Source organism: Hemitrygon akajei, chromosome 18 (genome assembly GCF_048418815.1).
Source record: "Hemitrygon akajei chromosome 18, sHemAka1.3, whole genome shotgun sequence".
Classification (NCBI taxonomy): Eukaryota; Metazoa; Chordata; class Chondrichthyes; order Myliobatiformes; family Dasyatidae; genus Hemitrygon; species Hemitrygon akajei.
In genome coordinates, this window is record NC_133141.1 from 9366379 (window position 1) to 9380166 (window position 13788).

The 13788-nt window shown below is 38.4% G+C and overlaps 1 protein-coding gene across 7 annotated transcripts in view; it reads left to right on the forward strand.

The window, feature by feature from the left end:
* Positions 1-13788, forward strand: part of LOC140741057 (protein TANC2-like) — a 712173-nt gene that overhangs the window by 620343 nt on the left and 78042 nt on the right. For all 7 annotated transcript variants that reach the window (XM_073070734.1, XM_073070733.1, XM_073070735.1 and 4 more), the window contains 2 exons: positions 9189-9297; positions 9881-10003. In XM_073070734.1, the coding sequence (XP_072926835.1) occupies positions 9189-9297; positions 9881-10003 (232 nt within the window). The remainder of the gene's footprint in view (positions 1-9188; positions 9298-9880; positions 10004-13788) is intronic.

Sequence of the window (13788 nt, forward strand, 5' to 3'; positions counted from 1 at the left end):
TTACTGGAATGACTGAGTATTTCCTTCCTTTCCATGCTGGAAGTGGCTGGATTGCCCAAACGCTTCTCAACTGGCCACTCACTGACAAAGCCGGGTACATTCCATGCTACTGGGAGATGGAATCCCCTTATCTTAATGCTGACTGGTGTCCCTTGCCATGAAGTAATCCAGCTCCACCAGTGTGTTTCTGGTTGAGAGAGTTCTTGTTCTTTCCCAGGTTCTCACTCAGTCTGCTGCCCCTGGGGTAAGAGAGATGTGGGTGACAAGTGAAGAGTGAATTTAATTAACTTTGCACTTAGATCTGTTTGCTCAAGACAGATGTATTTTGAGGAAACAAATGAAGAGAGAGCTTTATCCCAGATGAAGGAAACCTCAGTATTGTTTATAGGTTGTCTTTTGTTGAGTGATAGGGAGGCAGATACTAGTCTCTCTATCATTCTCATAGAAGACAACAGAGATATCACCAGGAGCCTCAATGTGAATTAGTTCTGAAGTGAAGGGAGCAGTATCATTGTCATACATGAAAATTTGTCATGTGATCCCTGATGCACCAATGATCAAAAGACATCCAGCAGCACCAGTTACAGCTGCAACCTACCAGTGAATAGTGATGACTATCAGGTCATGCCATCCAGCCCAATGAAGGAAAGTAAACTTTATCTCATAGCTGTAGTCATACACCTCTGCTGCACGAATTACTCTGAAAGAATTAGCTAGGCATTATATTCAGCAGATTCACAATGGATAACATTTCAGAAAGAAGAGATTCCGCAGATGCTGAAACTCTAGAACAACACACACGATGCTGGAGGAACTTAGCAGATCAGGCAGTATCAATGGAGGAAAATGGACAGTCCATTTTATTAAGTACCACATTGTATAACTCACCATATTAAGCTCACTTGTTTATCCTACCAAATGGGAGATTTCTTATGTATTCATAGAGTTTTCTTTGAGTTGGAAGGAGCAGTTATTGGTGGCCGTAGTTCATTGAGTTTTCTACACTATTTAAACTTGTCTTTGGGCATCTTAAGCATTTTGTTTTTTATGAGCACTTAGCTTTATGCCTAAAATCTACATTTACCATGCAACAATCATAGTTAGCATGGCTGTGTTTTTCCTCTATCTCCCATTTCATTTTGGTGGTTATGAGTACAGAACTGTTGTAACTTCCAAATGCTGATATAACTGAATTCAGCTAGCCTAGTACAGACTTAGAATTGGACAGTGATGAATGCCATCTTGTCTGTTCTGGAAGAACTGAAGCTAGTTATTTGCCTCTTTAGTTCTCAGGAACTGAAACAATGCTGCATGTCATTGAAGAAGATGAAGGCTGTCACACTGCAGGCTTCAGCAATCGCTGCAGTCTACTACCAATACAAAAGCTCCACTGAATGCTAGTTTATAATTGAATAGCAGGAACTTTTGAAATCTTCCTTCCTTTCCCTGAAAGAAAGCCTCGACCTGCTCCATCTTTAAGACTATGTCAGCTGCTTACTCAGAAAGTGAATGTTTGCTAATTGCCACACGACATTCACTCTTGAACACATTTCCTCTACTCCAGTGTGCTTACTCGTTCATCTGTGAGCACCCTGGTGAAGTGGATCACAAACACTGTCATCCTGACAGAGAAAAGCAGATGTATGCTCTTCAGATTTTCTGACATCACCCCCCCCCCCCCCCCCATCTTCCCTGCAGGCCAGTGAAGCAGATGGCCTAGCATTCCATCGGAAGACAGTGAACAGCTGCTATCAGCGCGTTGGGGCCTCTGCTGAAAATGAATTCCAGCATTATAATGGCAACGATCTGAACCTGGGTAGAGATGTGTGCCTGTGGTGCAATGGCAGCTGAAAGGTCTTCCATCGTCCATCAGCTTGTGGTTGAGTTGTCTACGTAGAAATAATTTACTTGTTAAAGGGCACAAAGACCTATGAAAGGTCAAAGCAGAATGTCAAGGCCATCATCAGTGAATATCTGCAGTAGTTGTGATGCTGACCTGAGACCTCCACTGGTGGTTTGTGCAGTCAGTTGCTTGCCATGTCCACCCTTTTCTTAAAAAAAACAATTCATGGTATATTTGCTTGCATGTTATCCTTTCTCACCTTGGACTACACACTAGAGATTTAAGCAGGCCTACAGTACCAAAGGCAAATTAATCAGTCTTGGAAAGTCCAAGTGCTATCTATAATCCCCAGTAACCTTGTAAATTATGCTAAAACATTGACATTTGAATCTCCATGGAGTTCATTGTGTTTTCAAATGATCAAATTGATTTTTAAGAAATAGATTACAGTATATTTAAAAGAACAACAAGGCTCAGATGAAACTAAATCCCTAACCTTCAGCGTATCTCCTCTGTTTAACCATTATACTTTCTCTAGAGACTTGTATTAGCCCAAAGCAAATATTAAGCTGTTCTTCAATGCAACAGGTAGGGAAACACAGAGTGGCACTCATATGAAATGCTATTGGAGTATGTTATCATCCTCAAAGTTCAAAGAAAATTTATTATCAAAGTATGTGAACCATATACAACCTTGAGATTCCTTTTCTTGTAGTCATGCACAGGAAAATAAAGGAAGAAATATAACAGAATACAAAAAAAACAGACAACAAAAGCAGAGTCACGGAAAGTGAGTCTACAGGCTGTGTAGTCAGTACAGCCCTGAGGTGTACTGTTATGGGTGGATTTCTTCTATTTAGCATAACTGAGTTCAAACAGCATTTATGTATGCAATAGAGGAATGCAGAATTAGGGACACCTCCTACCAAGTTATTAGATAAAATTAAGAGATGGATTCACCTAAATTGATTGAAATATGTGGTAAACCAGTCTTATTGTAATACTTAGCAATAAAGATTATACTAATTATTGGTTTCTGGGTTTATTGCTCTATTTTTGGCTTTTATTTTGCTTAAAGTGTTAAAAATCTATATTTAAGGTATGAAGTTTCATGATGCTTAAGTTTAGAATTTGCATGTACTGCTGCAGAAAAATTGAAGAGCTAAATGGCTCATGCACATTAGGAACATAAAGCATATGGGACAATTTTAGTGGTGTACCTGCAACAGTTTTGTTTAAGAGCATATAGTTCCTCACCTGAAACTGCTATTGATATCCATGATAGAAATTCTTAACATTCAACCCAGCCAATTACTCTGCTGTTTATTAATCCTTTACAAGAATGAGCCAGAACCTTGCATACTTCATCAAGGTATGAATAGAGGAGATTAAGTATATTTAGTATCAAGGCAGCATTCAGTAAAGAATAACAATCAAATGTAGCACCAAAAAACTCAAACTAATGTCAGTGAGGACATAATGACTGGATATACCTGGTAAGGAAGAACCATGTCCTGGTATGGTTACAGTCACTGGTGTTCCAGGGCATCAATGCAAACATTTCTCAAATGTTTTATCTGGAGAATCACCTTAAGCTCAGGCCTGCCTGGAGTAGCGGGTGTATAATGTTCACACTGGGTTGATTGGAGGCAGATGATGCTATTGCTGCATTTCCGAAAACCTTTGCATCATTTTGGCAACTTGGGCCAGATATAAAATTAGATAATTTGGACAAAAAGTTACATGCTATTAGGGGACAGCTGAGTATGTGAATGCTACCCCAGTTCTCATCATTAAGTATTTTTAGCCATAAAGGATGTGCATGGAATGACATCAAATCTTTTCCAAAGCTCACTTCTCCCAGCAATGCTTGTTTAAAGCATTTCTGAGAGAAATTGGGTCAATGTGGAACTAGGTTTGTGTGCACAACAATCAATCCTAATCATTTGTTAAGGGCCCATGGCAAGAAGTCCATAAGACCATAAGAAAAAGAAGTAAAATTAAGCCATTCAGCCCATCGAGTTTGCTTTGCTATTCCACCATGCTGATTTATTATCCCTCTCAACCCCACTCTCCTGCCTTCTCTCCGTAACCTTTGCCACCCTGACTAATCAAGAATCTATCAACTTCTGCTGTAAATGTACCTGATGACTTGGCCTGCACAGCCATCTGTGGCAGTGAGTTCCAAAGATTCACTACCCTCTGGCCAAATAAATTCCTCCTCATCTCTTTTCTTGATGGATGTCCCTCTATTCTGAGGCTATGCCCTCTGGTCCTAGACTCCCCCATTATAGGAAACATTCTCTCCACATCCACTCCATCTAGGCCTTTCAATATTCGATAGGTTTCAATGAGAATCCACCCCCTCCCCTCATTCTTCTAAACTCCAGCAAGTACAGGCCCAGAGCCATCATATGCTCCTCATACATTAACTGGAATCATTCTTGTGAACTTCCTTTGGACCCTCTCCAATGCACGCATATTTTTTCTTAGATGAGGGGCCCAAAACTCCTCACAATACTTCAAGTCCAGTTTGACCAAAGTTTTATAAAGCATTACATCCTTGCTTTTATATTCAAGTCCTCTTGAAATGAATGCTAACATTGCATTTGCCTTCCTTTGCACCTCTAATTTTTGAATTTTTCCCCATTTAGAAAATAGTCTATACCTTTATTCCTTCTACCAAAATGCATGACCATGCACTTCCCTACACCATATTCCATCTGCAACTTCTTTGCCCATTTTCTCAACCTCTCTAAGCCTTTCTGCAGACTTCCTGCTTCCTCATCTCTACCTGCCCCTCCACCTATCTTTGTATCTTATGCAAGCTTGGCCACAAAGCCATCAATTCTATCATCAAAGTCATTGACATATAACATAAAGAGAAGTGTTTCCAACACAGGCCCCTGCAGAACACCACTAGTCACTGGCAGCCACCCAGAGAGAAGGCCCCCTTTATTCACACACTTTGACTTCTGCCAGTCAGCTAAGCTTCTATCCCTGCTATTATCCTTTCTTTAATATCATAGGCTTGTTAAGCAACCTCATGTATGGCATCTTTTCAAAGACCTCCTGAAAGTCCAAGTATACAACATCCACTGACTCTCTCCTACCAATGTAACGTTGCCACTCTTTGTTTCAACTCCAGAAGACCTCATATGAAAGTACTGCTGATGGCTATCAATTTTATCTGCAGAGAACTGTTCAGCCACATGATGTATAGAAAACATTTAGAAAGATACTGAAAATGGTATGCTGGCCTTTATTCCAAGCAGATTGGAGCACAGCAGACTTTTAATTGAACAGTGCTTTAGATTGACCATATTTGGAATAGTGTATGCAATTTTTTTTTCTTCCATGGCTTTTAGACCATAAGATATAGAAGCAGAATTAGGCGATTTGATCCATCGAGTCTTCTCTGCAATTTCATTATGGCTGACCCATTTCCCTCTCAGCTCCAATCACCTGCCTTCTCCCCATATCCCTTCATGCCCTGACATCAGGAATTTATCAACCTCTACCTTAACTATACCCAATGACCTGGCCTCCACAGCCACCTGTGGCAACAAATTCTACAGATTCACCACTCTCTGGCTAAAGACATTCTTCCTCATCTCCATTCTAAGTGGACACCCCTCTATTCTGAGGCTGTATCCTCTGGTCTGAGACTCTCCCACCAAAGGAAACATCCTCTTCACATCCACTCTATTGAGGCCTTTCAACATTTGACAGATTTCAGTGAGATCACTGCTCATTCTTCTGTATTCCAGTGAGTAGAGGCCCAGAGCCATCAAACGCTCCTCATATGATAAGCCTTTCAATCCCAGAATCCCTCCTTTGAACCCTGTCCAATGTCAGCATGTCCTTTTTTAGATAAGTGGCCAAGAAGGAAAACAATGATCTTGCAGTCAGTGCAGAACCGTTTGCAAGACTGATTTTAGATCTGTCCTAAGACGAGCAATTGAGGGAGATTTTTGGTCCTACTGTTGAGAGATATTGCAGTCAGTATCCCATATGCTGTAAAAAGAAAAAAAAACACAGGAGGATATATTATTTCTGATTTTTGCATGATCTTTAATCTATTCAATATATGTATACTGTAATTGATTTATTTAATTATTATTTTTTTATTTTGTTTATTTCTTCTATATTATGTATTGCATTGAGCTGCTGCTGCTGCTAAGTTAACAAATTTCGCAACACATGCCGGTGTTAATAAACCTGATTCTGATTCTGGATTCAAAACCATTTATCTTTTGAAGTTTTCTGCCTCTGAAGCCCAGTCTGTGATTGTTGGGCATTCTCAATGAGCCTTCAGCAAGTAGACTTCATTCATTATGTGTATATGGCTCTATTTATAAGGCAAACAATTTCACTTCAATGCATTTGTTAAGAATATAGCATAGTGATTCTCATGATTTCATTCCTAGATTAGGTGACCCTTTATCTTGTGATTATGACCCTTGTTCTGGACAATCCTCCAAGAAGGAACAGCTTAGTTAACCCCTCTCAAATAGATCACTTACTATTCCTGTAAACTCTAATAAATGTAGGCTAAGCTTACTCAATTGCTTTTTTTAGTCCCTTCATTATTTGGAATCAGAATTGTAGTTGTAATTGTACAGTCAACCCTCCTTATCCGTGGGGGATTGGTTCCGGGACCCCCCGCGGATACCAAAAAATGTGGATGCTCAAGTCTCTTATATAAAGTGGCATAGTACTTGCATATAACCTACGCACATCCTCCCGTATACTTTTAAATTATCTCTAGATTACTTATAATACCTAATATAATGTAAATACTTTGTAAATAGTTGTAATGCTGTATTGTTTAGGGAATAATGACAAGAAAAAAAAGTCTGTATGTGTTCAGTACATTCGCAACCATCATAGCTCTTCTGGGAATGTTGATGCTGCCTCGGCATCAGTCGATCCCGATTCTCCCGTAATCTTTAAGTTCTTGTGGCTGTAGCACTTTACATAGTTAGCCAGCCATCCCTTGCCACCCTTAAACTCCTTCCTCTTGTTCACAACACAAGTAGTGAATGAACGAGACGCGAGGCAAACAATACTCAACTTCCAGGTTTTCCCGATCCGCGACTGATTGAATCTGCGCATGCAGAACCCGCGGATAAGGAGGGCCGACTGTAATTGTGCTGCATTGACTGCAAGATTTGTATTTTCTTCCTTGGCCTTGGAAATTAAACTTGCATCCAGTATTACAAATATGGTTAAACTAAGGCTCTGTGTTCCATTCTGCTCGAATAAAGATCAACATATCATTTACCTCCCTTATTGTTTGACTGTATATACTTCAGATTTACTCAGTAAAGTCTTCATAAGTTAAAAGGCCAACATGGCATTACAGTACTTTAGTATCACCTCAAAATGTCATAATTTGGGTTCAGTTCCTCCAGAAATTATCAATAACATACTGTTGGCTTTCCTAATCGCTTGTATACTGTAATTTGTGAAGCATGCACAAGAACTCCCAGGTACCTTTGCAAATCAAAGCTATGAATTCTCTTTCCAGTTAAATGATTTGCCTTTTTTTATTTTTTCTGTGAAAGTGGGCAATTGCTCATTTTTTCACATTATACTCCATTTGCCAAATCTTTGCCCACTCACTTAATCTCTCTGTATCCCTTTGTAGCCTCCTTATATCCTCTTCATAATTTAATTTCTGACTTACCTTTGTGTTGTTACCAATTTCAGCAGGAAGTTACCAGGAAGCTCTTCATAAGGGACTCAGTGGCAATCTGCAATTGGCTGCAATTAGGGGGTGCCTTTTATCATAACCAATGCCTCCTCTTGAGGGCTGAAGGATATGTGGATGAACTCTTCTGTCACTGAGTATGGATTTGGGTCATTATTTTAATGTTGCTGTGAGCAACAAACTGTGAAAGGGGGAAGTAGCCTCAAATAATCCTGAAGCTAAGAAACTGAAAGTGACTGTGACCTTGACTCCCATCAGTAGAGTTGGGGCATATATATGAGGTGGTATTTGAAGTCACAGATCTCAGATAGGACTATCTTGATCAAGTATAACCAATGTAGACTTTGTTCCTCCGGGAAGTCAAGCGGTAGGCAATGATCACTGTAAACTCTAGATGGATAGGATCTTGCATAACAGTGATTTCTCTCACCTGGTCCTTGTGTCTACATCAAATACTCCTGTTTATGAAGTGTCTCCATTCTGTTGAGCAATGGGGGATTTAGTGTAGCAAATCTATTTTTGAATTAGAAAAGCAAACACAAGGAAATCTGCAGATGCTGGAAATTCAAGCAACACACACAAAATGCTGGTGGAACGCAGCAGGCCAGGCAGCATCTATAGGGAGAAGCACTGTCGACATTTCGGGCCAAGATCCTTCGTCAGGACTTGAATTAGAAATGTTCTTGAAGATGAATGGGGGTTAGGTGATAAGTGTAAGCAGTGTACAGGGAAAGTAGTGAGGTTTCAGAGTGTTGGGATGTAGCTGACCAAGAATGACTTGTGTCATTCATTAGTACACAAGTGTAAGGGAGAACAAAATAATTGTTACTCTGGATCCAATGCAGCATAAAAACGCAATAAGCATAAAGAACACAATAAAAAAAAACCCAAAAGAAACAATAAATACAAAAATAAAAGATTATATGTACATAAAGTGACACCAGGAGATGTGTATGTGAACTAAGAAATGCAATTGAAGTTTTGATCTGTTAAGTAACACAATTTCAGGTGAAATGTGGTCAGTGAAATTCGACTGTTCTATGAGTAAAAAGGAACTGTCATTTTTTTGGGTCAACAAAGCAGAAAATCACGTTGGGATTGAAAGTTAGCCTTCTACTATTGTTGACATTATTTGGGGAGAGTGAGTTTTAAATCAGAACCATCTTTCTAGTATTTATGAAAATTCTGCTAGACTTTTTCCTATCAAATGACAAAAGGCTTGAAAATAAGCATGGTCTTGCTATAATATTTCAGTTAAGCCAAATTTTATCTGCACAGCATGTTTTTACAGTGTTCTTTCTTAGTCTGTATTTACTTATCAACTTATTGCTGTGTAGCAGGGATTGCTATGTGTAAAGTTTTGTAGGTAAAGTTGCTGTTTGCAAATTGACAACATTTTGTCCTAAATTAAGTCAATGTATAAACTTCACTAAGTGCTTTGTTAGCTGTAAATACTTAAGGAGATATTGAGGATATGAAAGTCATTCAATGTTTCTTTATGTTACATAGCTGATGCACTTAATTGTGTCTGGAGCAGAAATTCATGAAATAAATTACTACTTTTATGGTCAATAATTTACAATTATCTCCAAAATATAATTCTAAAATTAATTCTGTTGTTCTGCTCAGGAGTGGCCACACATTGCTGGCATTTTGGTTCTCTCGTCAAGAAGGCAAACTGAACCGTCAACAGACCATTGAGCTGGGACATCACATTCTTAAAGCTCATATTTTCAAGGTATTTGATTATGTATGAAAAAAACACTGTATTACATAAAACAGTGATATTTATTTTTATTTGCCCTTCCATCCTGCTGTAGTATGTCTATCCTTTTTCTTTTCCTAACTGCATTTAGGACAGGAATTATGGCAAATCCAGGTCCTGTAGTTCCAGAGAACAACACACCATTTAACAACAAGCCACAATCAAATCAAAAACTCAGTATTGGAATCTTTAACATCTAGTGCATCCAAATTTAAAAACTGAAGTCTAATTCCACCTGTTCAATTCATTTTTCCTAGTTTTTGATCTATAACTGTCCCATTTAACATAGAATTTGTATTTCCTTACTGCTGGATTCTGGTCCTTGTATAATATTCAAAGGTTGAATAAGAGAAGAGATGTGTGTTCTTGGTCATTAGTTTCATGCAGTTTTGAATGAAATGTTAACTTTATATAACATATTGAAGTTAATTATGATCTAGCAGAAATCATACATAAACAGATTTGCCTCCATTTTACTGCATTTGAGCATTTAACAAAGTTATTTCTAATTTTATTCTGTAGAAAATTTGCTTACTATTTCTCTTTCCTTTTTAAGGGTCTAAGCAAAAAGGTTGGAGTTTCATCCTCAATTTTGCAAGGGTTGTGGATATCATACAGTACAGAAGGACTGTCCACAGCATTAGCATCTTTACGCAATTTATACACTCCGAACATTAAGGTAAAGCCATAATTAATAGTGAAGTTTGGGTGTGTTCTTTTTAATTTGAATAAACTTAGAGGAATGGAAAACCAAATGGTCTGTTCTTGTGCCGCAAATTTCTGTTTCCTCATTTTTATTGTTAACAGTTTTTTAAGAATTGTAAATCTTTTCCACATGGTCATTATTGTATACTTTAAAACTGCACTCATATTTAGAAATAATTTGATAACTTAAGTGAAGCAAAACAATGCAAAAACTAAAATTATACATAATGTTGAGTTTATTACTCTTGACGTTTGTTATTCTCAGCACTTACCTGCAATTAAGTGAACCTGTAGTGATTTAAGAAGCCTAGAACACAGAGTTTTCTGTTCATATGCTTTATTTATGTCAAATCACAAATAATTCATACTAAGAACTACAGAAAGATAAAGGATCCAAAACACTTCCTCTTTTGATAAATCAGCTTTACCTGCTACCTTCATTATCATAGCATCCGATTTCTTTGGCTTCCAACTGAATATAATTTATGGCATCTGGTACGTGTAAATTTCAAACAAATCTATCCTAAACTATTCAGCATTCTATTTTGCAATGTTTATATAGCTGTCTACCATTTTCTTGGACTTCACTTTCTCATATTTGAAAAATCTGTGTTGGTGGTTACAAACAAATTTTAATGCCAGCTCCATATCGTACTTTCCATTTTTACCCTGGCACCAATGGCAGATTTCAAACCAAACCATAAGCTTCCATAAAACCCATGCCAAAGGCTCACTAATACTCTGAAATTTCCTTCAAGATAATGAAACAAAGATCATGATGACGTTGACTGAATAAGTTAGACTCTTTTTAAGATAAAACATTTTGATTCAATTTATCTTGTCACTGATTTATTTAATTCTGAACTTCATACAAGTACTATGTCATAGAAGTATGAAGATATTAAATGGGCATTAATGCTACTCCATTTAATAAAAAAACATTTTATTTCTGGAGCTCATGCGAGAAATCTGCACCTTATATCTTTTATGTTTGGTCCTTCTGTTGAAATTTTCTTGAAGATGGAGTAGCAATGTTTTCTTTAAGTAGCATTTTCCCAAACCAAGGCACTGGTGGAATTGTGAACAGTGTAAAGGGCTATCAGATACAGTGAGATGTAGATCAGTTGCAGGTATGGGCAGAGAAGTGGTAGTTTAATCCGGGCAAATGTGAGTTGTTACACTTTAGGAGGTCAACTGGAAGGAGAAAGTATACAGTTAATGGTAGAGCCCTTTAATAGCATTGAGGTGCCGATGGATCTTGAAGCCCAGGTCCACAATTCACTGAAATTGTCCGATCAAGTGGTGAAGAAGGCTTGTCTTTGTTGAATCAGAATCAAGTTTATTATCACTGTCATATGTTGTGAAATGTATTGTTTTGCAGTAGCAGTACAGAACAATGTGTGAGAAGACCACTGTAAGTTACAATAGGACATATAAAAAAAATAGTATGAAAAGAGATTAAAATAGTGAGGTAGAGCTTATGGACTGTTCAGAAATCTGCTAGCAGAGAGGAAGAAGCTGTTCCTAAAATGCTGAGTGTGTGCTTCCAGGCTCTTGTACCCTCCTCTGTGATAGTAGTAATGAGAAGAGAGCATGTTCTAGATGTTGAATGTCCTTCATGATGGATGCCACCTTTTTGAGGCAGTGCTTTATGAAGATGTCCTCAATGGTGGGGAGGCTAGTGCCCATGATGGAGCTGGAATTGTTTACAACTTTCTGCAGCTTTTTTCCAAACCTGTACATTGGCGCCTCCATAAAAGACAGTGACATGACAAGTCAGAATGGTATCTCTGTCTTTGGTGACATAGCAAATCTCCTCAAACTCTTAATGAAGTATAGCCACTGGCGTGCCTTCTTTGTAATTACATCAATATGTTGAGTCCAGGATAGATCTTCAAATCTTCAGGAACTTGTATCTGCTCACCCTTTCCACTACTGACCCTGAGATGAGGACAGGTGTGTGTTCTCCCAACTTCCCTTTCTGATCTAGTGATCATAATTCTGGAGCTGTGTGAATATCTAATACGAAGCTTGAAAGTTTTCAGGACCGTCTGTATTGAAAGCTGGGAGGGGTATTACTGCAGTACTGTGTGAAATAATGGAATTGATTATGAGAAATAAACAAGATAAATCTGTGTATAATAGATGTAGATTAACTAGTACAGAATCCTTCCTACCCAACTTTGATAGAGAGGTATCCCAACTGCAGTGGAGAAAGCACCAGAGTACCATGAAAGTTATGAATAAATAGAAAGGAGTGTGAGCAATGATTGATAGGTTCAGACTCCTAGAAGGTTTGTTTGGTCATTAAGTGCCATGTTGTATGACATGGGCGATCGCGGTCTTTCCATGATCATGATTGTTCTTGGCAATGCCTTCTTCTGGGCAGTGTCAGTGGTCACATAACCAGGACTTGTGGTGTGCACCAGCTGCTCATATACAGCCATCTACGATCTGCTCCCATGGCTTACTGCAACCCTGATCGGGGTGGGTGCTAAGCAAGTGCTGCACCTTGCCCAAAGGTGACCTACAGGCTAGTGGAGGGATGGAGTGCCTTACACCTCACTTGGTAGAGATGTAGCCACACCCTGCCACCAATTTCAGTTTAGTGTACAGTATTTAATGTTCATGATAGTTTCTCCCCTTTAATGCAGAGCGGAGATTGAGCAACAGGTTTGCTAAGTGCCTTTACAAAAGTGATCCTAACTTCCAGTCTCCTGCACTTTAATTTTCCATTCCATTCTGATTTTTTGTTTTTTGTTTTGGCCTCTTGGCATTATTCCACTGAAGCTCATCATAATCTCAAGAACAACACCTCATGTGTAATCTTTTAGCACTCAACATTGAATTCAGCTATTTCAAATAATCCACTTTTTTATTTAGTATCAGATCTGACCAAATCTGTTATGAGAGTAGGAAATGCTGGGTTGGTGGCAGCATCTGAGCATAGCAGCTGCAGGGTCTGTGTCCTCTCAGGGCACTTTCTCTTTTCAGAGGCACTGCCTGACCTAAATGTTTCCAACAGTTTTTATTTTTGTTTCAGACTTCCAGCATCTGAAGTTTTCTTGAATTTCAATTCCTTGTTTACTCTGATGTTTGCTTCTCCACAGATGCTTCCCCAGCACTCAACTTTTGTTTCAGTGCTGTAATTTTCTATGACTATTATAGTTCAAGCAAGTTTTATGTTTTTCTTTCTCCTCTGTCCGTCCTCTTTAAACCTCCTCTAAACAGATTAGCTGCTGTACTCAGCACTTCAGTACTCAGCCTTCAGCACTCACTACTAGTCAGTATTAGTCTATGCCATTCATCTTCTTTTCGTCTCCACCCTATCAACAGACATTTTATTTTAACGGTGTGGATGTTAAGTTTCAAAATGGCACCTTGAAGTAACACCAACTAGACACTGGCAGAACAAAAGCCCTTTGAATTAAAGAAGCCATGGCCGTATGCATAAATTATTGGCTAAAGGCACAAAACAGCAGTGGGGAATGATTTTTTTTTCAGTCTGAAGAATTTTGCACAGGCCTCATTGTTTGAGTCACTTTTTTTAATATATTAGTGGTTGTCTGTTATGATTGCTCATGTTTCAAATACTGATAAATAATAAAAGTTGTCAGATTGCTGTTGACTTTGAATTTAAATATTTAATTCTATAAAATTGTAAGTGAGATGAATGTAAGCTAATGAAACAATTAAATTATGGCAATTGGACCTAACTTCCAGTTCAAGTGTATTGCGACCAATTCTTGCTCTCCCAAA